At 46.8% G+C, this 25,644-nt stretch overlaps 1 protein-coding gene across 2 annotated transcripts in view; it reads left to right on the top strand.

The window, feature by feature from the left end:
* Positions 1-25,644, top strand: part of STEAP1 (STEAP family member 1) — a 53,669-nt gene that overhangs the window by 13,602 nt on the left and 14,423 nt on the right. For both annotated transcript variants that reach the window (XM_040352450.1, XM_040352452.1), the window contains exons 2-4: positions 4,388-4,481; positions 8,974-9,081; positions 14,610-15,134. In XM_040352450.1, coding sequence (XP_040208384.1) covers positions 4,455-4,481; positions 8,974-9,081; positions 14,610-15,134 — 660 coding nt within the window. In that variant the 5' untranslated portion in view covers positions 4,388-4,454. The remainder of the gene's footprint in view (positions 1-4,387; positions 4,482-8,973; positions 9,082-14,609; positions 15,135-25,644) is intronic.

Here is a 25,644-nt window from a genome sequence, read left to right as displayed (position 1 = left end):
AATGACAACATCGCCCCCCGACCCCCCCATGTTTAGATTTGAAGTTTTTTGTTTATTATCACTAATTGAAGTAGCAGCAGGGAAGGGACTGTTTTCTGTATTTCAGAAGAATACCTCTTCCGCGGCCGCTCCTCGTGCTGGCTCAAGTCCCGGCCAGCACGTTGCCTGTGTAGTGCCGTCCATCGGGCGGCGCGGAGTAATTCCTTCCTGTCTGAGTAAGAAGTAACAGTGGGGCGAGCAGCGGCGGCAGAGGCTTTGAGTGCTCGCCTGAGTCGCCCCACTGTTACTTCTCACGCGGAGAGACTCGGACAGGAAGGAATCACTCCGCGCCGCCCGGAGGACGTCCCGTGCTCGAGCAGGGGAGAAGGGATTTCAAATCCACAGATCGCTACACCAGGTGCAACAGCTCATCACCCTCAAGGGAAGTACAGCAGGGATTGGTGCAAAGGGTGTAGAGCAGTGGTCTCCAAACTGTGTGCCAGATGCGACCCTTTGCATGCCTTTATCCAGCCTTTGGATACCCAAGATGGAGCACTATTTCTCCCACTGACACCCAAGATGGGGCACTATTCCTCCCACTGACACCAATAATGGGGCACTATTCCTCCCACTAACACCCAAGATGGGGCACTATTTGTCCTCCTGACCACCAAGTCTGAAGCGACCAGTTTCCTCGGCAGAATTCAGCTTCCGACCGAGTTTCTGGCTGAATTCTGCCGAGAAACCCGGCCGTGTGTACAATTTCGCCGAGGAAGCCGACGAGGAGCTCGACGAGGAAATAGAGAACATGTTCTCTATTTCCTCGTTGTTCTATGGGAGCTCTCGGCCCGCCGAGCTCCTCAGCGGCTTCAGGGCTGAACTGGCCGAGGAACTCGATGTGTTTGGCACGCATTTTCTACTCTCACTGGGCAAAGTCCAGCATTCCTAAAGACTGTAATCTGGCTTTTTGTTTATAACATTTGGAGACCCCTGGTATAGAGTGTTAGTTCACCTTTTCAGTTTTTCTGAAAAGGTGAATTTACACTTTAAACTGAACTCCAGAAAACAAAAATTGCTAAATGCACAAGTGGAAGTAAATAAACTGCATGTAAACTGTTGACTGCCTTACCTGACTGGGGTTGGTACTTTTATTCAGCCTTGTAATCCATTTACCCCTACCACACTCCATTGCCAGGTCAGTGACCTATTTATTTATTTCTTTTTCTACTACACTTACACAACACACCCTAACATGAGGATTAGACAATAAAGGAGCATCACCACACTGCTGACTCTCATTCTCCATTGTCAACATTCTACCTGTTGATTTGGAAAAACTGTGTTCTTGCTTTGAAAGGGAATTTGAGAAACTAAAAAAGACAGATTCATTCTACAAATCCACTCATTTCCTATTAAAAACGTATTATGAATCCTCTCCTTTCACCATTGTAAGAAGGAGAGGGATCAACAATGATTGGCTATCATAGAAATCACAAGCCATTGAAATTGGCTTTGCCATCTAATGACAGCTCAGTACGTGGCAAAATGCGGGTGTAAGGATTGCCCCAGGAGGATTTCTGTGTTTTGTAGAACTAGTGTCTAAAAGAAGGAAGAAATGCAAGCCGTACTTGCCAACGGCTCTTGCGTTTGTAGAAACAATATTTGGAAAGCCTTTCAGGAAAATCCTGTTGTAAGGTAAAGATATTTAGATTAAGGATATGAAATAAAAAGGTAAAACAGGTCTAGGAGGTGACTTGGCAGGATGGGGTTTCTCTGGTGGCATTTTGCATTGAGTTCTGGAGATGTGAATGAGATGGTTATCTGGGTGGAAAGCAGAAAATTTTTTATAAGACTGAAAACATGTCTACAGTCAGTGAGATTTGGTGCTGTCATTATTGTGCTGCTCACTGTTCTCCTTGCTGGAGGCTCTGACATGAGAAAGCAAAGCCTTGCCTCTACCAAGATGGCCACCTCCACATAGAGACCAGTGCAAAACAAAGCATGTTAGGTCAGTAATGGGGGAAGGATCAGCTGCAGGGAGATCAGTCAATACTGGTGACTGATTCTTTGTCCTCTGCTTGCCTTTTTTAAGGCACAGGTTCCACAGTACAGGTCCACTATAAGGCCTCGTACACATGGTCGGACTTTCAGAGAAAAAAGTCAGACAGGCTTTTTTCTCTCGGAAAGTCCGGCCGTGTGTAGCCTCCATCTGACTTTTTTGGTCGGAAGTCCGACGGACCTTAGAGAATCTGTTCTCTATCTTTCCGACGGACTCACGGTGGACTTTTGCATGGTCAGAAGTTGTAACCGCACTGGTGAACGGAGTGAACCACAACTGTGGTTGGCAAGGATTTCAATGCGCTTCTTTATGTGAGAACTCGGTATTGGGCCCCAGGCTTCACTCCACACAAACAGGAGTTTGGGGGATCTCTACATCATCTCTCTCTCTCACATAAAGAAAGGTGTTGAGCTACTAAGGTTGGACGCGTTACAACATGCAACCAGAGCTTAGCGTTTAAAATTATAATGTATACTTCAAGATTACAATACACCTCTATATGCAAGTGATTATCAGTACGGGACCCCAGGCATCACTCCACACAAACAGGAGTTTGGGGGTTCTCTACATCATACCACTTAAACATATAGAGAGGAATTAGGCCACTAAGGGAGTTAGCATAGAAAAGTTAGAGCGAACATGTTCAACAAATTAGAACAAGGCCTATAAGCGATTAGCACTCATGTCAAGCACGTAGTAAATAGGAGTTGTAGTGACAACTAATAGTTGCGTATGAGAGGCAATATAGCTCAGGTAATAGTAATTGCATATGAGAGGCAAATATAGCTCAGGTAATTTGAGGATAGATGTCCCTTTAAGATATTCCTTAGCAAACAGTCTTTTAGCACAACAGTATATCCCAAATAGTGTGTACATAGCCAGAAGGCATAATAAATAACAGCAATTGTATTAGATGGAACATAAGCAGCAGATCTTCCTATGGAACTACAAATGACACAATAGCTACTTATCCGTTTGCAGGCCTCAATGTAGGAAGTAGGGATTCCGTGGTGTAAGGTGTTCCACAAGGAAGGCCTCAAGGTTGTCCCCAGCAATAGTTCTCTGTTGCAGTAGATGTAACAGCACTAAAGTAGTAGTTGCAGGCTGGAGCGGTGTTTCAGCATGGGAAGCGATGGCACCAATATGAGTAGCGTGGCCGAGCTACGGCTGACAATAATAGAACGAGGGTTGTATTTAAAATCAATGCCTTTATAGGCAGAAAACAGCTGCCGTGCATAAGCACTGATTCGAGAAAACCGCCGGTTCGCGGCGCACTTCCGCGTTCCGAGCTGGAAAGCACCACGGCGCCGGGCGATGACGTAATCGTGCGAGCGCCGTATGCGTTCCAGCACAGAAAGCATTACAGAAAACAGGCGGCGCGACGGCGCCCGTTACAAAAGTCCGACCATGTGTACGAGGCATAACTAACACTTAACCTAACCATAAATGTTAAAGCGGGGGTTCACCCTATCGACGAAAAAAAAAAAAAAAAAAAATTTTCTTTTACCTTAAAATCAGGCATTGTAGCGCGAGCTACAGTATGCCTGTCCCGAATTTTTTACCCCCGTACTCACCTTGTAGTCGTCCATCGAAGATACCGGGGAATGGGCGTGCCTATGGAGACGGAGGATGATTGACGGCCGGCTCTGGCGCGTCACGCTTCTCCGGAAATAGCCGAAATAGGCTTGGTCTTCACGACGCGTGCGCATAGCCTGTGTGCAGGCGCCGTGAAGAGCCGAGACCTACTCCGGCTGTCTTCGGGGAGAGTGACGTGCCAGGGCCGGCCGTCAATCATCCTCCCTCTCCATAGGCACGCCCATTCCCCGCGGGAGCCGAAATCTACGATGTCCGAGTACAAGGTGAGTACGGGGTTAAAAAAATCGGGACAGGCATACTGTAGCTCGCGCTACAATGCCTGTCTCGATGGTAAAATGTGTCGGGGGGGGGGGGGGTGAACTACCGCTTTAAGCTGGCTTGGTATCACCCCTAGGTCTGTATTCGGTACACCAAATTCCCTCAATGCTGCACCGATAACTCTAGGTCCAGAGCTGCAGAATTCCTGATAGGGGCCCCACACTCTGTTTAGTGGAGGGCCACAGAGGAATGTGTGTATAGTAGTCAAGATATACAGAAGGGCAAAGCGTTTGTGTCATTTTGATATAGGGTTGAAGCTTGTACCGGTAGTATAGCGTGTTTTGGCATGAGAAAGAAGTAAACGCAATTTTGATCGGTTATTAGATTATTTACACTAAGCTGATTCCATTCACCAAAACCCAGCTGGAAAAGAACTGTAGATTCCCATAGAAACCAGAGCCAGAGTCCTCAATTATCTGACCTTTGTCTTCACAGTGCCGACACTGAGCACAGTCTGAACCCTGAAGGATGTCTCCATAGGTAGTCCTCGAGCAAGGATAACATGGAGGAAAATGAAACTGGTATACAGGTGAGTGGTACATGTTTGTTAGTACTTACCTCCTCTGATAATTGTGGAATCCTGCATTGTCTACAGCCATCTGGGAAAAATACAGTGCTAGGCTGATGACAACTGAATGTTCAATTCCTATATACTTGAATGGGACATAGCTCCTGCCATACAGGAATGTCCTATTTGAGTCATTAAAGGGATAGTTCACCTTTACCACAAAACTGCCTATGCAGGTAAGGGGCATCTTTAGATAAAAACAAAGGCCCAGATTCTCAAAGGACTTACGACGGCGTAGCGCCATTTACGCCGTCGTAAGTCCGAATGAGAGCCGTCGTATCTATGCGCCTGATTCATAGAATCAGTTACGCATAGATTTCTATTAGATCCGACCGGCGTAAGTCTCTTACGCCGTCGGATCTTAACTGCATATTTACGCTGGCCGCTAGGGGTGTGTACGCTGATTTACGCGTCGAAATATGTAAATCAGCTAGATACGCAAATTCACGAACGTACGCCTGGCCGACGCAGTACAGATACGCCGTTTACGTTAGGCCTTTCCCAGCGTAAAGTTGCCCCTGCTATATGAGGCGTATATGCGGCATACCAATGTTAAGTATGACCGTCGTTCCCGCGACTTGAAAATTGTTGCTTGCGTAAGTCGTCCGTGAATGGGGCTGGACGTAATTTACGTTCACGTCAAAACCAATACGTCATTGCGGCGTATTTGGAGCAATGCACACTGGGATATGTCCACGGACGGCGCATGCGCCGTTCGTTTAAAACGTCAATCACGTCGGGTCATGGTAATTTTACATAACACACGCCCACCTCTTCACAATTTGAATTAGGCGGGCTTACGCCGGCCTATTTACGCTACGCAGCCGCAACTTACGGAGCAAGTGCTTTGAGAATACTGCACTTGCCTGTCTAAGTTGCGGAGGCGTAACGTAAATCAGATATGTTACGCCCGCACAAAGTTGCGCGCTCGTACGTGAATCTGGCCCAAACTGTGCAGCTCTGACTAACAATGAATAATACCCTTGCTATAGGTGTAGGCCATTCACATACCTTATGAAAGCTGACTGGGATACTCCAAGGACATTGTTAAGTGAGGCCTAGTCATCACTGATTAACTCTACCATCACAGGAGTGAGCTTTCAAAATCTGAGCTCAGAGCTACTGCTCAGGAGAGAGAGATAGAGCATGTGAGGGGGTTTGAATCAGAGAAAGAGCTGACCCAGACAGTCCGGGTTTCCCTCTGCCTCAGACCCGGACACCAAAGCTCCTGTAGGGGGCCCAAGTACACAGGAGGACACGGACAGCAGGGGGATAGGAGCGGCGGTGCAGTCTGTGAAGTCTACTGTCAGCATTCTCCCGGTCTACGCTGCTCTGATCGCTGAATCACTGGAGGAAGCCAGTAAGAGGATAGAGAGAGCCACTGGGAACTCCAGTGATCTTGGGGCGCCCAAAAGTGTTCCAGGACTTTTACAGTCTTCTAGTGTATACTAAAAAAAGAAAACCTGCCGTGCGCTGCTAAAGTGTTTCGGGTTTGGCTTAAAGAAAGGGAGGCAACCCTAGGTGGAAACCACATTCTGGTCCTTCTGAGGCAGCAGCAGCATGGGAGTGGTGGATTTTAAGGAAGCAGGAAGCGTGAGCTGCAACTGCCCGCCAAATTTAGCCAATCCACCTTCTGTTGCCACGCAAATCCTCCGCTGGGATTGCCAATAGCAGCCTGTAAGAGAGGTGGGAAGGGGGAAAGAGATACCCAGCCCTTTGTGCCATCCCATGAGGGTCCCGCCAGTGGCCACCGCTCATAATGGGTGCAGGGGCCCCCCTAATCCATGCAAACGACCCCTAATGTCCATGCAGGGTGCCGGACGCATGGATTTCAATAAAGGTTTTTTTTTTTAGCACATGATTAGAGCATAAGGCTCTAATTGGCTTCAAAAAGGGCGGGCTTGGGGCGCAGAGCACTACGCCCCAAGCCCACCCACTTGTGTTTTCCTTTTTTCCTCCCAGCCAATCAAGAAGAGGGTCCTGGGACCCGATTGGCTGGGAGTCCTAAGATCCAGTTGGCCATGAGGAGAAGCGACACTCGGGAGGAGACGTAGGGGGGAAGCTGCCGAAGCCGCGACCTGGATGGGATAAGTGAGGGGCTGACAAGCGGCCTGGTGGGTAACGGCCGATCTCAGGGCTACAGTGGAAGGGGACCAAGATCCTCTCTGATGTCAGCCGGAGAGGTCCTGTGACCGATGGTCTGGCTGCTCAGCCCCTCCCACTGTAGCCCTTAGGTGGGGAGGAGAGCGACCAGAGGTCAAGTGACCAGCCAGAAGAGATCTGAGATAATGTAATTACAGGCATTTACACTAACATGTACACAGTGTGTTATGGCTTGATAAAACAGAGGGGTTGACGGTAATCTTCATTTAACTATACTGCTAGCTACTAATAGCGGCAGGAGGGAAGGCTCACACACAGGAGCTGACAGGCAGACATTTTTTTGCCTAAAATTAATGTCTGCAAGGTAGACAGACAGAATAGTGTAATGATTCTGTTAAAAAACGAGTAAATACCTATTACATTCCTTCATCTATATCACCTCTGGCGTTCTAGTTTCTGTTCTCTCATTCACTTCCTGGTTTGCATCGCTCGTTCATGTAAGAACTACATTTCCCAGTATGCATTGCGGCACGCCCAGTAATTCACACCTCCTTGAGGTCTCTAACACGTAGAGAGCGTCCTGCCGCACAGATGTAGTTCCCAGGAGGGGGCGAGCACGTCACTGACCACTGCAGTAAAGCCTCCCGTCACGGTGGTGAGTAACAATCAGACAAGCAGGAAGTGAGCAAAACAGAGAAGAAATAGAGCAACTTCTGAGCAAAAACGAACAATGAGGAAGTGAAAAGAGGAATGTCTGCAGGTAAAGGATGCTTATTATGAAAAAAAGGTTTTCCTTTACAACCCCTTTAAATGAATCAATATGAATGAATAAGTAATTTTTGTTATTTATTTCATTGAAATTCCTTACTCTTGTGATTCAGAAACATCCTAAACTCTGAATCATGCACATTTTTTATTCATAATGAATTGCACATGTCTACAGACCTCAATGTTACTGTGTGAATCAGCGCAAAGCAGACCATACTGATTTCTGATCCCTACAAAACTGAACACAGTACCAATCTGGACGTAATGCAGTGACAGTTGGTGGTTTTTTTTTTTGGTTGGTTGGTCGGTCGGCCGCACACCCATCGGTTGCGGGAGGGCTCCTATGGCCTTCAGGCAGTGGCTGGGTTGCCAATTCCTATGAGCGGGTTGTGGGCTCCTATGGGCGGCGGGCAGTGGCTCCTGAGTAAGGATGAGCTCCGGCTTGTTCGCATTGAACACGTGAGGAGCCCGCCAGGAAGACGGCACCCGCGCTGCGCTAATCACAGCCAGGCAGACATTTCCCGATGCTCGGCTGCAGAGATCGGGAAATGTCTGCCTGGCTGTGATTAGCGCAGCGCGGGTGCCGACTTCCTGGCGGGCTCCTCACGTGTTCAATGCGAACACGCCGGAGCTCATCCTTACTCCTGAGTCCTCTCTGCATCACAGCGGCTTCCATCGTGTGGCTCCTCCTTTAGACATCCAATAGGATCGCCTGTCCTTTTAGCCAATCAGGTGACCGGTGTCAAAATCCACTTCCTGATTGGCCGGGAGGAGGATCAGTGTTACAACAGCGAATATTGATTCACTGTTGTAACACACCTGGGTGGGCTTGAAGCGCACTCTCTGTGACCCGCGCCTACCCTACCCTACCCTAGCCTCTGGCTCTAATCGGTGCTTAAAAAAAAAAAAAAAACAGCCTCTCTACATTGGAATCCAAGTGCCGGTGTCCTGAAAGGGGCCAGACGCATAATTAGGGGAGATAGCGATAGACAGGGGGGGGGGGGGGGAGATGCCCGTGCGCCCTTAATGGACGGGCTGCCCCTGACATAGAGTATGTTAAGCTCATATGCATGAGCCCTCAAGCTGTCTCATTTAGTCTGCAGATAGTCCTTATACTAAGACCAAAGCATTTTTACAGTTCCTAGAAGCTGCATGAACGTGTTCAGTCAGACTGCAGACCTTCTAATATATTTAAGCGTTTACCTGGCGATGTCGCATAGACAGACACTCGTGTGCCTTGGCTGGTAAAACACGTATTTTTCTGCGTCGTGGTCTGTTATTAAGAGCTTGATGTAATTTACCCGATACTTCCACTAATTCGCTGATAATCTTGTGCGCTGTTTGATGATCCCCTTTCCAGCTTGACAACGTTTTCTTTTAACACCGCCATTTACCCCGTGCAGCTAATAAAAAGATTTTGTTCCAACATGCTCATCAAACGGCGGGAGGTGACTATTTAAGCTGTCGGAGTGTTACAAGGTTTATATAGATGACACTAGGAGACTAGAAAATAACATGTGCCTTTTGTGGTTTGTGTTCATCTAATTACAATCTAATACGGATTATTTTTTTTCCACTGTAGTCATCAACAACCGATGATGAGATAAATTATAACAGCCCAAGAAATGGCGATGTCTGGCAGTGGGCGCCTAATAAGAAATTACAGGATATGGAGTGCCAAAAGAAACTGGTAACATTTCAGAATATTGGTAGACGTTGTATGATGTACTGTTAGATGTTTGAGGGATACTGTAACTGATCTTACTAGCAGATCTTCAGCTAAAACAAACATTTAACCACTTGACCTCCGAAATATTTCCCCCCCCCCCCCCCTTCATGACAATGATTTTTTTTTTTGCAATATGGCACTGGTTTAAATAAACTGACAATTGCGCGGTCGTGCGACACTGTCCCCAAATAAAATGTATGTACTTTTTGTTTTGGTGGTATTTGATCACCTCTGTGGGTTTTTTGTGCTATAAACAAAAAATGACCAACAATTAAAAAATAAAATATATATATATCAATTTTTTTTATTTATTTTTTTACTTTCTGCTCTAAAACGTACCCAATAAAGGTAACATTTTATCTCTTCATCAATTTAGATCAATATGTATTCTTCTACATATTTTTGGTAAACAAAAATCAAATTAATCTTATACTGATTGGTTTGCGCAAAAGTTATAGCGTCTAGAAACTATGGGATATTTTTTTTCTGCTAGTAATGGTGGCGATCAGCGACTTATAGTGGGACTGCAACATTGCGGCAGAAAAATCAGACATCTTACTGACACTTTTGGAAACTTTTTGGGGGATCAGTGACACTGATATAGTGATCAGTGCTAAAAAAATACGCACTGTCACTGTACTAATGACACTGGCAGGGAAAGGGTTAATTGGGGCGAACAAAGGGTTAACTGTGTGCCTAGCGTTTCCTTTCTCACTGTGTGGGAATTGCTTTGACTAGGGGAAAGGCATGGATCCATGTTCCTGCTTTGCATGAACACAGAATCGAAAACCTTACCTTCTAACAGAACGGCAATCTGCCTTGTTCACATAGGCAGACTGCTGTTCTACCTGTGTGACAAATGATCGGTGGGTGCTGGCTGACATCGAGCCCACAGCTCAGTTCCCGCTGTGTGTGATCACAGCAGGAGTGGGTCGCTGGTGGTTAAATAGACCATTAACAGAATTCTTTTTTTTTTTTTTTCTTTTACTGCAACATGGACCTTTAAACCAGGAGTTATCTCCTGCAATATATATTTTTTTAAATATTTTTTCCAATTTTTTTTTTTATAATATATATATGTATGTAGCACTACCCCCGAAGGAGCTGCTGGTTTGTTTTGGGTGGCATGTTACCTCTAGTTCTCCGCCGTCTAGGGTGCTGGATGAGAGCTGAAACATGTCCACACGTTGCGTTCCTTTTTCTTTGCTTTATTTACCGAACGTAATAAAAGAACGAACAATAGATTGAAGAGGTGAAATAGGGTATAAATAGTGGGTTCAGGTGTAGAACTTGATCAGAAGCACTCCTGCTTTCAGACATAAACTCTTATCGCCACTCTAGCCAGAGTGGGTAGTGTGCCCCTGGATAGGCCGCTCTCACTAGTCCTAGCAGCCAGGGCGTCACACGGAAATGTGGTACAGTCTCTGCCACTGACCTTCCCAAAGGTGGAGATACGCTCGGTCCAGAATCCTCTCACTTTAGGATTAAGCACCCGGATCTCTTCTTAAAGTAATTACTTGTCCAGCATTTGCGTGCATAGACACAGAATGCCGGACTTTAGCCCCGCCACCTGCGCCCGTGTCTTTAGATTTGACTGACAGCAACGGGCAGGGGAGGGCTGGCAGGGGGGCAGGGTGGAAATCTCCCCCCGTGCTGGTGACACTATGCACAGCCACCGGCCACCACTACCAAATGCTGTTTTTGCAGAGCAGGAATATGTCTGCTGGAGCTCTGTTAACACAGGTCACGGCCGCTGCTCACCTCCCACTGTGCAGCCGTGCCCAGGGCTGGACTGGGACAAAAATTTGGCCCTGGACTTCATCCAGACTGGCCCACTTTAATTCAATAAAATGCCCACCAAAAGGCCCTTACATCCATTATTGTATATCATGAGAGGGTGAGAGAGAGGGGAATGAGAGAGAGAGGTAGGGTTGAGGGAAAGGGGGTGAGAGGGGGTGGGTGAGAGAGGGGGGTGAGTGTAAGAAAAAGAGAGTGAGTGTAAAAGAGAGGGGGTGAGTGTAGGACCCCTTTTTACACTGAGGCGTTTTTTAGGCGCTTTTGGGCTAAAAATAGCGCCTGTAAAGCGCTTCCGCTGCAGTCCCAGTGTGAAAGCCTGAGTGCTTCCACACTGGGGCGCTGCCAGGGCGTTAGAAAAAGTCCTCCAAGCAGCACCTCTGTTTTAAAAAAACGGCCCACTGAGCCATCGGCCCACCGGGAAACTCCCTGTAGTCCCTATGGCCAGTCCATCCCTGGCCGTGCCTGTGTCAGCTCCAAGGTAGATGGCTGCAGAGCTGAGCTATGTCTCTTCTCACACATAGCTCAGCCTCAGCGCACACCAGCGCTGACATCCCCTTCTCTCTCTGCACAGACAGGAGGAGAGATAGAGCTCATCTGCTCCTCCTCCTTCTGAGTCTGCCCTGCCCACACCCCCCGGGCATGTGTGGGCACTGGACAGGAAGTTTGAACCCAAAAAAGCATCAGACAAACTACCTGCGCCTCAGCCTCCATCCTGGTAAGCTCACACTCTCTAGTCTCTCCTGCCTCCCAGTGTATAAAAAGGGGTGCGCTGTGGACTTTGTTAAAGGGGAGGGGGGGCAGGCTTTGGTGAGCAGAGACCCTCTTTACACAATAGGCCACAGCATGCACCCTTAAATCAAGTTTCCCAGAACACCCCTTACATCAGATCTCATGTATATGGGCTCTGTGCGGACTCTGATGTAAGGGGAGGCTCTGTGCGGTCTCTGATGTAAGGGGAGGCTCTGTGCGGTCTCTGATGTAAGGGGAGGCTCTGTGCGGTCTCTGATGTAAGGGGAGGCTCTGTGCGGTCTCTGATGTAAGGGGAGGCTCTGTGCGGTCTCTGATGTAAGGGGAGGCTCTGTGCGGTCTCTGATGTAAGGGGAGGCTCTGTGCGGACTCTTGTGATCATGAAAAATCTTGGACTGTTCAACTCGATCCATCACTTTTCGACGCTCTATGGGCCACTGGATTTGACTTTCCCCCTAGGCCTAAGGCTGCCAGCCCTCCCCTGGCAACGGGAGCCAATGGCTGCGCTGCTACCAATCTATCTAATCAAGAGCCGAGAACCCTCGGCAGAGAGGTACAGCACATTTCCACCGAGGAAATAAACAGGCTCAGGTGAGTAAATGGGGGGGGGGGGGGGGGACTGGGGTGCCGGTCAGTGTCAGATGTTTTTTCACCTTAATGCATAGGACGCATTAAAGGGGTTGTAAAGGTTTTTTTTTTCACCTTCATGCATCCTATGCATGAAGGTGAAAAAAATCCTGGTAACGACGGCCCCCCCAGCCCACCCGTTTTACAGACCTGAGCCCGAATCTGCTGTGCGCGTCCCCCGGCGTCCTCTTCTTCTCAGAGTCTGGCAGTCGATTGGCTAGATTTGCTAGATTGATAGCAGCGCAGCCATTGGCTCGCGCTGCTGTCAATCACATGTTATGACACCGGGGCCGTGTGATACAGTCGGCGGCTATGGCTGCCGGCTGTATCACGGGAGCGTGCCTGCAAGCTAACCCCCTTGGGAGAGAGCTTCCCCTGAAGGGGGTTAGCTGATGCGGGGAGGAGCCGAGACAGCTGTCGAGGGACCCCAGAAGACCAGGATCGGGGCCACTCTGTGCAAAACAAGCTGCACAGTGGAATAACATCTTTGTTATTTTTATTTTTTAAATGGGAACCTTTAGTGTCCCTTTAAGGTGAAAAAACACGAGTGTTTACAACAAACTTTAATTGAACAAGCTGAAGTTAGAAGCACTCTCAAGTTTTAGTAGTAAGTGTGGCTAAAACCAAAAATGGATAAATCAGCACAGTGGACAAAACGTAGTCATTTGAATGTGTCCCTTGTGCTGATTCTTCTTCTCGGTGAATTGTTCACTTCAAAAAGCTGATTCAATCAATTTACTATTAACCCAAATGTCTATAGAGAGCAGGTATTTGCTGAGCTTACAAGTTGTTAATAAGTTACCCCATGACAATTCTTGCAGCTTTGATTTATTTGCAGACTAGAGAGTACCCTGAACCAGCTGTGTCTACAAAATGTTGTTATTTTGCCGTGAACTATAGCGAGGGACACAACCTCCCTCTGGCTTATCAGTGTGTCCTGATAGTACACCATCGAGGAGCTTCTCCTCCTCTCTGCTGGTTTTCTAAAAGTCAATCAATACAACCCTACAGACCACAGAATGACACCAGAGTGGAAAAATATTCTATTTTCTTTGGCTCACCATAATGTTTAGTCTTCTAATTATTAGCCTGTCTGATGGATTGACCTGAATGCAAACACATTTGGTGGTTATTTTTCTCACTTTCTGCACATATTTATGCCAGTAGGTGGTGTGATGACAATAAACATACCTTCCAATAAGTTGAGATGGGAATGAGGGACACCTACTAACAAACTTATGTAGGCATAGGACACACCCCTTGCCACACCCCCTTAACGGAGAATTAACCAAAAAAAAAAAGTTAATTAAATCCACAAGGACTTTTTTTTACCACTACTGCTTTATATTGGCTTTTAAAATGTACAAATACAGCAATTTAGAAATTGGATGAAAGGTTTAGCACTGGGAAACACTTTCTGAAAGATAAAAAGTGCATTTTATATACAACTATATAGATCAGACCAAAATGAGGGACAAATGAGGAGGAGTGAGGGACAGAGGAACATTGCTCCAAATCAGGGACAGTCCCTCAAAATCACAGACAGTTGGGAGCTATGTAATAAATCTCACAGATGGGTACAATAAACGACTTGTATTGAAGAATGCTGAAACGGTTCACAACAGGACCTGGCTGGCAGGGGGAAACCGCCCAGACGGGTACAGTCACGGTTTGCAGCAATGAGGATGAAGCGATGCTCTGTCGGACTGACCGCGTCTGTAAAGAAAGCAGATTGCTGCCTGGCCGTGTCATTGCCAATCGGAAAGATGTCCAGAGGAATCCCAGACCCTATGCTGTCCCTCCTTGTGCAGGAGAGCACCACCTGTTGTGAAGAAAGTAGACTGCACCTGCCTACATAGCATGTGTTTCAGCCAGGAAATAGCTGTGCCTACCTGATACTGAATGAATTTTTCCCCTTGATTTTATTTGCCCCCTCTATTAGTTTTCCCCAAAGAATTTTAAAGTGGTTGTAAAGACACAGTTTTTTATTTTTTTACATTCATGCAGCCCCCTAATACTTACCCGAGCCCCCTATCGATCCAGCAATGTCCGCGAGAGCCTTAGCTCTCCGGGGACTCGCACTCCTGATTGGCTTTTGGCCCCTGATGTTAACTCCTTCCCAGTCAGTGTCATTAGTAAAGCGACAGTGCCCCCCATCCCACTATTCTGGCCTAGGCAGCCCCTTCGTGACTATGGGGGAATATATTAGTTTTTAGTTTTTGTGCCTCGGGTTCAGCTTTATGCGGCTGTTACTAATGTATAAATTGCATTACCTATTTCGTATCATATACGTAACAAACTTATTTTATCTTCTGCAGAATGTGGATTTACAGTTAAGATCCGACAGCCCGGACTCTGACAGCCTGGACCCTGACCGCCTGGATAGAGAAATCTACTACGATGTGCTTGATTGGGACTCTGTCAGCTCCTCCCACAGGACTTCCCTTTTTCCAAAATGGCACTTACCAGTGAAGATGGCATTTTGGCTGGCACTATTCATGTTCATATATACATTTCTCAGAGAAGTATTGCACCCCTATGTTACGAAGAGTAAAAATGAATTCTATAGACTTCCAATATTGGTGGTGAATAAAGTTTTGCCAGTAGTTGCCATCACTCTGCTAACCATGGCCTATTTGCCTGGAATATTTGCCACGGTCATTCAGCTTCGCCGTGGCACAAAGTACAAGAGATTTCCGTCATGGCTAAACACATGGATGCTGAGACGCAAGCAGTTTGGACTCTTAAGTTTCTTCTTTGGGGCAATGCATGCCATCTACAGTCTGTCCTATCCCATGAGGAGGTCTTACAGGTACAAGCTCCTGAACTGGGCCTATGAACAGGTAAAGTGCTAGAGCATGCACAGAAATTACAAGTACAATGAACGGAATTTGTTAAAACTAGAGCAGGTGTGCATGGCAACCAATCAGCTTCCATTTTTCATTTTCATAGCTTAACCACTTAAGCCCCGGACCAAAATGCTGCCTAAAGACCCAAGGGGTTTTTACAGTTCGGGACTGCGTCGCTTTAACAGACAATTGCGCAGTCGTGCGACGTGGCTCCCAAACAAAATTGGCGACTTTTTTTCCCCACAAATAGAGCTTTCTTTTGGTGGTATTTGATCACCTCTGCGGTTTTTATTTTTTGCGCTATAAACAAAAATAGAGCGACAATTTTGAAAAAAATGCTATATTTTTTACTTTTTGCTATAATAAATATCCCCCAAAAACATATATAACATTTTTTTTCCTCAGTTTAGACCGATACGTATTCTTCTACCTATTTTTGGTAAAAAAAAATCGCAATAATCGTTTATCGGTTGGTTTGCGCAAAATTTATAGTGTTTACAAAATAGGGGATAGTTTTTTTTTTTTTTTACTACTAATGGCGGCGATCAGCGATTTTTTTTTTCGTGACTGCGACATTATGGCGGACACTTCGGACAATTTTGACACATTTTTGGGACAATTGTCATTTTCACAGCAAAAAATGCATTTAAATTGCATTCTTTATTGTGAAAATGACAGTTTGCAGTTTGGGAGTTAACCACAGGGGGCGCTGTAGGAGTTAGGGTTTACTTTGTGTGTGTTTACTAGTGTAGGGGGGTGTGGCTGTAGGAATGACGTCATCGATCGTGTCTTCCCTATAAAGGGAATGACGCGATCGATGCGCCGACACAGTGAAGCACGGGGAAGCCGTGTTTACACACGGCTCTCCCCGTTCTTCAGCTCCGGGGAGCGATCGCGATGGAGCGGCTATAAACGAATAGCCGCGCCGTCGTCCCGGATCGCTCCTGAAGCCACGGGGACCGCCGCATGTACGGGGGGGTCCCGATCGGACCCCCGACCCACGTCAAGCAGGGCACGTATATATATATACGTACATGTGCCTGCCTGTGCCATTCTGCTGACGTATATGTACATGAGGCGGTCCTTAAGTGGTTAACTGAACAAACTGAAGATAGAAGCTGATTGGTTGCCATGCACATCTGCTCCAGTTTTGATAATGCCCACCTCCACTACCCAACTCTAATGCCGCGTACACACGATCATTTTTCGGCATGAAAAAAAAGACGTTTTTCGGCATGTAGAAAAAACGAAGTTTTTCCAACTTCATCATTAAAACGACGTTGCCCACACACCTTCGTTTTTAAAAAATGCTCTAGCAAAGCGCGGTGACGTATAACACGTAAGACAGCACTATAAAGGGGAAGTTCCATGCGGATGACGCCACCCTTGGGGCTGCTTTAGCTGATTCCGTGTTGGTAAAAGACGATTCGTGCTTTTCTGTCTGTTACAGCGTGATGAATGTGCTTACTCCATTATGAACGGTAGTTTTACCAGAATGAGCGCTCCCGTCTCAACTTGCTTCTGAGCATGCGCAGGTTTTTAACGTTGTTTTAGCCCACACACGACATTGTTTAAAACGTCATTAAAAAATGCATTGGAAAAAAAAAAATTGTCGTTTTTCAGAAAAATTATGTGAAGCCCACACACAATTATTTTAAATTACATTTTTTTTAAAACAACGTTTTTTTTATGCCAAAAAATTATCGTGTGTACGCGGCATAAGATCCTTGTTTTAGTTTGTAATTCTGCAGTGCTGGTACGGGTGGATCGATACACGGCAAGGCTTAAAATATTATTAAAATCCTCTACCTCCAGGCCTGGGATCGATGGGTACTGAGCCAAAAACCTCAAGAGTTTCTTCAAAGCATCATTGCTATAAGACGGAGGCACATAAATATGAGCCAAAATGAAACACATATGGTGAAGAATACACACCATAAATACAAAGCGACCCTCCTGATCTAACAGACTTTGCCTGCAGGAAACATTGCTGATGAAGAGATCAAGACACTCGTCCCCCCCCCCCCTCGCATAGGAGGAATAGGTTGGGTAGTGCTGGGTTTTGAACAAAGCTTTGTGAAAGGAAACAACGTCCCCTGACATGCGTATCTCCTGCAGACAAAGTGGAAACTACAGCTTTTTTCTTAACATGGTCTCCCAGTCCCCGTATGTTCCAGGAGATCTCCATCGGTTGGGTAGCCATTCTGGGCCAGATTCACGTACTTGCGCTGTGGCGTAACGTATGTCATTTACGTTACACCGCCGCAAGTTTTAAGCGTAAGTGCTTGATTCACAAAGCACTTGCCTGTAAACTTGCGGCGGCGTAGCGTAAATCCGTCCGGCGCAAGCCCGCCTAATTCAAATGGGGCGTGTACCATTTAAATTAGGCGCGTTCCCGCGCCGAACGTTCTGCTCATGCTCCGTTAGGAAATTTCCCGCCGTGCTTTGCGCAAAATTTTTTGAACGGCGACGTGCGTTTCGTCCTTTCGTATTCCCGGACGTCTTACGCAAAAAAAAAAAAAAATTTGACGCGGGAACGACGACCATACTTTAACATGGGCTGTCTAATATTACACCACCTAAATAGCAAGTGCAACTTTACGACGGGAAAAACCGGCTAGCGATGACGTAAGAGAATGCGACAAACGCGCGTACCTTCGTGGATCGCCGTAAACAGCTAATTTGCATACCCGACGCGGAAAACGACGCAAACTCCACCCAGCGGCCCCCGAAGTATTGCATCCTAAGATCCGAAGGCGTACGAAGCCGTACGCCTGTCGGATCTTAGCCAAATGCCGCCGTATCTTTGTGAATTACAAATAAAGATACGACGTGGCAAATTTGAAAGCAGATACTCCGGCGTACTTTTTCTGTGAATCTGGCCCTCTGTTCCATAGAATTGAATAGATGTTTTCAAGGAAAAGACAAAGAGGGGGCTTTGAATGCACTTTCCCTTATCCTTTGCCAAGAATGAGAGAGTCCCACCTGATGCTGCATTCATGTATACTGTCGAAACCTATAGATGCAGGTGTAGCGCTACCCCCGCAGGAGCCGCTGGATAGAATAGGGATGGCGTGTTACCTTTGTGAGTGTCCAGGGGTAATGATGATGATGATGTGAGCAATAATGGAATGTCCCAGCAGCAGGTGTCTTTTCTGGTAGTTTTATTTCACCTAACACGGCAAAACAGTAACTTGAGGTAGATAGGGAAAGATGGGTGAAGGGGAGAAGTTGCAGATTCAGGCTTGAACAATACAGAAGCAGTCCTGCCTCCAGCGGCATATTTACTTCGTCGCCACTCCAGCCGGAGTGGGTTTAGTGTATCTGGACAGGCCTCTCACACCGACCTGGCAGCCAGAGTATCACTCAGAACTTGAGGAGAAAATAGTCTCTGCCACAGACTTAGTAGAACTGAAATGTCAGAACGGGACCTCTGCCACAGGCCCCTCCTCCAGAACGTAGATCGTGAGGTAAATCCTCCTTGGTAAATTTAGTGCCTGAATCTCCCTCAGGTAGTCTTCCAAATGGTCACCGACTGACAGGTTGCCAACAGACAAACTCCCAGTGTCCGGTCACCTCGATCCCCGATGGATTGTCTAGGCCCTGGTGGATTGCCTGCCTCCGGGCTCTCCTCAGACTGACTCCCCACCGAACAGCACAACTCGCTTGGGATCTTCTTCAGAAAGGTTGGGGGACCCAGTAGATCACTGGGACCCCGCCACAGCTTCAATCGCTCTGGGCCAGCATGGTCCCGGAACCAAGGACACCGCGTAGCACGTGCGCCCTGGCCTGGTAGGCCATTTCGCCGTGGCCCGTGATGTGCGCACACCCTAAAGGTGGGTGCCGCACCCGGAACAACCACGAACCACCCCTCCAAAAGACGTCTGCCTCAGAAATACCCTCTCCCAGCATGCCCCGCAAGGGAAAAACCTCACTGATTGGCTGCTGGAGAGAGGCACCTCTGCTTGGGTCCTTCTGGCGCCATCTGTCTCCCCGAGGTGGAAAAGCATCTCTGGAACACAGAATTAAACCACAGCACAGCCCAACCCGGCAGAGACCCAATTTACATAAATTAACCGGATGAGAGCCAAGTAACTCTCTCATCCACCTTTAAATTTAAGATAGAACTGAAAGTACACAGGCGCTACACAGGTTTTTAATGATGCTAAATAGTCTTGAGCATAAACAGCATGGCAGATCAAGGCCCTTTGTTGAGTGGGTCAAAGATTGTCCAGCAAAACTCTGCTGTGTACCTATTCCCAACAATTTCAGAAAACCACAACAAAACTTGCAATCGTCCACAAGGGACACACCAGGGGGCTCTCTAGTGGCTGAGTTGGAGCCAACTGTTGCTGTAGCAACATAGATCATTTTAATTACGTTTGGAGCAGTGGTGACCGGTACTGAATATTTTGGGGGGGCGGCAAACAAAAGCCACTAAACCCCCCCCCCTGCACGGGAATGCGGCAATCTAACTCCCGCCCACCCCCAACACGGGAGTCGGACAGGAATGCGGTGATCGAACCCCCCACGGGAGACAGATGCCCCCCTATGTGTGCAGGAGGCTGATGGGAAGGCAGTGATTAGAAGCCTTACCTTAGAAGCAGGGGGGAAAAAGAGCTGGACCTTTGCTTCTCCTTCTGGCCAAACAGTAAGTGTGTCCTGAGACCCGATTGGCCAGGGAGTCCTAAGACTCCCTGGCCAATTGGGTCTCAGGACTAGGGTTGAGGGAACCCGAACTGTAAAGTTCAGGTTCGTACCGGACTTTTGGGTTTTTGGTACCCGAACCCGAACAATTTGCTGTAAGTTTGGGTTCCGTGTTTGGCAATGTAATGGCGCGCTGCAGGGCAGCCAATCACCATTTGTTTTACTCGTGTGACCTAGAAGCCATCACAGCCATGCCTACTAATGGCATGGCTGTGATTGGCCAGTGCAGTATGTGACCCAGCCTCTATATAAGCTAGAGGCACATAGCACAGCTCGTCACTCTGCTTTCGAAAAGGTAGGGAAAGGCTGCTGCTGCTCTGAGGGACAGAATTAGATAGGAGTCAGACTGTCCTGCTTCAGAAATCAAATTACACCAACACTGCATATGTTCCTGTGAGATACTCTGCATTAGATACTTTAGGGAAAGGTTCCTGATTTTGCTTATAGGGAGAGAAATATATAGGAGTCAGTCCTGCTTCAGAAATCATATTACACCAGCACTGCATATGTTACTGTGAGATATACACTTTATATACTTTTCTTCTATTGTGCTATTCCAAAAACATCCATTTAGGGGGGAAAAAAAATGTTGCAGTGTTTCCTCCAGTGTTTGCAGTGTTTCGACCATATCTGTACGTGTGAGATAAACACTTTAGCTAGTGTTCTTCTATTGTTCTATTCAAAAAACACCCATTTAGGGCAAACAAATATATTTTGCAGTGTTTCCTCCAGTGTTTGCAGTGTTTCCTCCATATCTGTATGTGTGAGATAAACACTTTAGATACTGTTCTTCTATTTTGTTATTCAAAAAACACCCAATTAGGGCAAAAAAATATATTTTGCAGTGTTTTTTTATTTTTAAGTTATTTCCCTATCCACATTTGTTTGCGGAGTACTTGCCATGCTCTTACCAACATTTTGCTGCCATTTGCAGCCCTCTAGTCCTTTCCATTCGTTTTTTAGAGACATTTTCGTACTGAAAAGTTTGGGTCCCAATTGACTTCCCGAACCCGGACTTTTTTCCAAAGTTCGGCCGAACCCGAACATCCAGGTGTCCGCTCAACTCTACTCAGGACCCATTTCCTGATTGGCCAGCAGGAGAATCAGGCAGAAAATAGCAAATATTAATTTGCTATTGTCACACAACTGCGTGGTCTCAGGGCGCAGTACTCTGCACCCCAAGCCCACCCTTTTTTGAAGCCAATTAGAGCCTCAGGCTTTAATCATGTGCTTCACACAAAATAAATAATTGAAATCCATGCGTCTGCCACCCTGCATGTAGAGCGGCAACTGGTTTGGAGCAGGGGATCATGACATATCCAACTAGTCCAAGTAAGTATGATTTTATATGGGTGGGGGGTAGGAAAACCGCTGGAAGACATTAGGTACGGTTCTGGCACATACATGCATTGTAAGCACAGCCGCTTGTCGTCTACAGCAGGCCCAATTGGGAGATGAAGAAGCAGCACCATGAACAATTTAGTTTGTGTGCTGGCAAGCAGCATGCTGCTGTGATGAGCGATCAGTGTGACAGAATGATATGCAAATCTCTGTGCCGTTTCTGCTTTAGGTAAGAGAGCTGCCGCTCCAGGTGAGCTCACTAAGGTAATTGATGTCCACTCAGAAGCAGATGGGTGCTGGCAATGCACAGGATGTGCAAAAACAATAAGGATATGGACAGCCGCACTCCAGTAACTTGAAAAAAGACGTGCCCTTTATTGGGTACAGGAAAAAATGCACTACAGGTATCAGCACACAGTGGGATAAACAGCTGACGCGTTTCGCATTGAGTGTCAATGCTTAATCTTAGCTATGATTAAGCATTGACACTCAATGCGAAACGCGTCAGCTGTTTATCCCACTGTGTGCTGATACCTGTAGTGCATTTTTTCCTGTACCCAATAAAGGGCACGTCTTTTTTCAAGTTACTGGAGTGCGGCTGTCCATAGCCGTTTCTGCTTTACTGTCCAATCACTGGGGTAGGTCCATGATGGAAAGAAAAATAAAACAAAGGCGCACCAGCCTAGTGTATTACCGCTAAAAGATTTTAATATAATTAAAATATATATACAAGGCCTACTCACAAAGGTAGTGGAAAGAATCGCAGTAAAGCTTAATCGACATAAGCTGCAAAGAGATGACCTCGAACCATACTCCAATTGATCGTAGAGAAAGTGAAGGGGGTCACCAGCGGCTGACGCGTTTCAAAGCTCTACGCCTCTTCATCAGAGCCCAGCAGTGAAAGCACCCTACAATGAGCCTCCCTTATATACACACAGCCCACATGACCATGCACCATGACAACGAGCCATGGGGAAACACCCAGATTCCTCCCACTGAATGTGTGTGATCATACGTGCCTACCACTGAAAAGTAATATGTATATATGCACATATACACATACATATGTGCACACACATGTACATAAAGTAGTCGAAGTGGCAGTGATAATGCTGATGGTGGTACTGACAGGGGAGTGCAAATAAGACTGAAGAGCAACCATGGAGTACAAGACTACCAACAATAGCAGTAGATATATTAACAGGGCATAATGCAGAGACCGGCGCAGCTGCAGAAGCGTCATGTGCACACAGTATATAAAGCACATGCAATATACATATAACTGGACACCCACCTCCTACCTGGATTGCCTTGAGCTAAGCGTTATCGTGCTTCAGAAATCAAATTACACCAGCACTGCATATGTTCCTGTGAGATACTCTGCATTAGATACTTTAGGGAAATGTTCCTGATTTTGCTTATAGGGAGAGAAATATATAAGAGTCAGTCCTGCTTCAGAAATCATATTAAACCAGCATTGCATATGTTCCTGTGAGATACACCCTTTAGATACTTTTCTTCTGTTGTGCTATTCAAAAAACATCCATTTAGGGCAAAAAAACTGCAGTGTTTCCTCCATATCTGTACGTGTGAGATACACCCTTTATATACTTTTCTTCTATTGTGCTATTCAAAAAACATCCATTTAGGGGGAAAAAAATTGCAGTGTTTCCTCCATATCTGTAGGTGTGAGATAAACACTTAAGCTAGTCTTCTTCTATTGTTCTATTCAAAAAACACCCATTTAGGGCAAACAAATATATTTTGCCGTGTTTCCTCCAGTGTTTGCAGTGTTTCCTCCATATCTGTACGTGTGAGATAAATACTTTAGATGCTGTTCTTCTATTTTGCTATTCAAAAAACACCCATTTAGGGCAAAAATATATATTTTGCAGTGTTTCCTCCATATCTGTAGGTGCATATCTGCAATGTGCCCCCTGCCTGCCCGGGACTTACCCTGTCTCGGGTGGGCAGGCGGCGAGCAATGTCCAGTGTCCTCCATGTCTTCCCGACCTTGATGTCTTCTCCCGCCGACCCTTTCCTATGATTGGCGGCATCCAATCGCAGCACCTGTCATTTCAGCCAATCAGGTAACAGACCCGAGCACCTGATTGGCTGAGAGGCGGGTCAGTGTTAGGAAAGCGAATGAATCGCTTTCCTAACACACAGCTGAGCGAACGCCCAGCATGACGCCCGCTGTTCACTGTTTTGGACACCTATTAGAGCGTGGGCGGGACTTACGTGTACGTTCGCTTCTGAGCACGAGCTACCAAGCCCCACATCTCTCCTCCAGGCTGGAAAGCATTCTTACTAGCCGCAATTGCGGTTTGTTTACTTACGGGTACCCGGGCGTGAGGTCATCACATCGCGCCAGGGCCTCCGACGGTCATAGAGATGACTGGTGACCATCTGGTCACCAGTCATCTCTATGCCTCCCATCCGGCGCACGGCGATCATCTCACCGGGCCCCCGATGGCACGGGAGAGCCCGGAGAAGCACCGAATGGAGGGATGTCCTTCCACCGCCTATAAGAACGATCAAGTGGCGGAATCGCCTCTATGATCATTCTTATGGTGCGCAGGATCGCCGCCGGAACAAAATTATATCTGAATGATGCCTCTAGGTGCAGGCATCATGCAGATATCACCGTACAAATTACAGGACGTCATATGATGTCCACCCGGGATAAGAGATCCCCTTTTTGGACATCATTTGACTGTGTGCGGTTTTGAAGTGGTTAAGTTTCCTTGGCCAAACACTGTGTCTACGGTCCTCAACTTTGCCAATTTCTTTGTGTTTCTTCAAAAAAGATTGAAAAGAACATCATGAAACCCCAGTCTGCTCTGAAATCTTTGCCTTGGAGAGACCTTGCTGATGCAGTATAACAACCTGTGTCTTGTTGCCGTTCTCAGTCTTGCCATGGTGTATGACCTCAGACATAGGGTGCTACCACTAGGCAAGCTAGGGCGCACTGCTGCTGGCAAGCAACTAAGTGTCGGCATCAGCAGGCAGCCGCCAATCCGTTCGCACATAGTTTGAGGCGCAGCAGCGGCGGAGGACTGTGTTCCGAATGAATGGAAGCAAGCAAACATTCATTGATGGGTGCTGGTAGGCTGCATTTGATGGGCACTGGTGAGCAAAGGCGGCTCTTTAATTAGGCGGACGCCTAAGGCCTCACACTCACAGGGGCCTCGCGGCTGCCTAATTTGCCTCTGCTCAATCACTGTGTGCTAGATCCATGCATCTTTCTGCAGCCATTTTTATTTGCTTGAATTTTTTTTATGAGTGGGGCCTCCGTATCTAAGTTTTGCTTAAGGCCTCACAAAGGCTAGAGCCGCTGGTGAGGCTGCATTTATGGGTGCTGGAAGGCTGCATTGATGGGCACTGGTGAGGCTACATTTGATGGGTATACATGGGCAGTGTAAAGGGGGTGGCAAAATGAGGTTTTGCCTAGGGTAACAAAAACAAAAATCCTTGCACTAGCCTTGCTCAGACATGAAGGGCCAGATTCACAGCTGAAATACGCCGGAGTATCTACTGATACTCCGGCGTATTTTCTAATTTGCCACGTCGTATCTTTAGTTTGAATCCTCAAACCAAGATACGACGGCTTCTGGCTTCGATCCGACAGGCGTACGGCTTCGTACGCCTTCGGAACGTAGGTGTAATACTTCGGCGCCCGCTGGGTGAAGTTTGCGTCGTTTTCCGCGTCGGGTATGCTAATTAGCTGTTTACGGGGATCCACGAAGGTACGCGCGTTCGTCGCATTCTCTTACGTCGTCGCAAGTCGGCTTTTCCTGGCGTATAGTTAAAGCTGGTATTTCGTGGCCTATCTTTAGACTTGCCATGTTAAAGTATGGCTGTCGTTCCCGCGTCGAATTTCAATTTTTTTTTTTTTTTTGCGTAAGTCGTCCGTGAATAGGAAAGGACATAACTCACGTCGACGTTCAAAAAATGACGTCGGATTGCCTTTCTGAGTGTTCATGTAATGCCGTGGTGGTTCTTGTGGACCCATTTCCCTGCTTATAAATAAAGAAATAAAAAAAAAAAAAAAATGACGTCGGTGCGATGTCATTTCGCGCAAAGCACGGCGGGAAATTTCAAAATGAAGCATGCACAGTACGTTCGGCGCGGGAACGCGCCTAATTTAAATGATACACGCCCCATTTGAATTAGGCGGGCTTGCGCCGGACGGATTTACGTGACGCCGCCGCAAGTTTACAGGCAAGTGCTTTGTGAATCAAGCACTTGCCCATAAAACTTGCGGCGGTGTAACGTAAATGCATTACGTTACGCCGCCGGAATTCTCTCTGAATCTGGCCCGAAGCTGTTCTCCACAATTTCACCTTAGTAGCAGAGTTTTGCTGTTCCTCACCCAGTTTTAAGTTTCCTACACATCTTTTTTGCAGTTAATGACTGTGTTTCAACATACATATGAAATTGATGATCATTAACA

This window comes from Rana temporaria, chromosome 5, assembly GCF_905171775.1.
Source record: "Rana temporaria chromosome 5, aRanTem1.1, whole genome shotgun sequence".
NCBI classification, from domain to species: Eukaryota; Metazoa; Chordata; class Amphibia; order Anura; family Ranidae; genus Rana; species Rana temporaria.
Note: the sequence above shows the minus strand (reverse complement) of the source record. Positions and strands in the feature narration are given on the sequence as shown.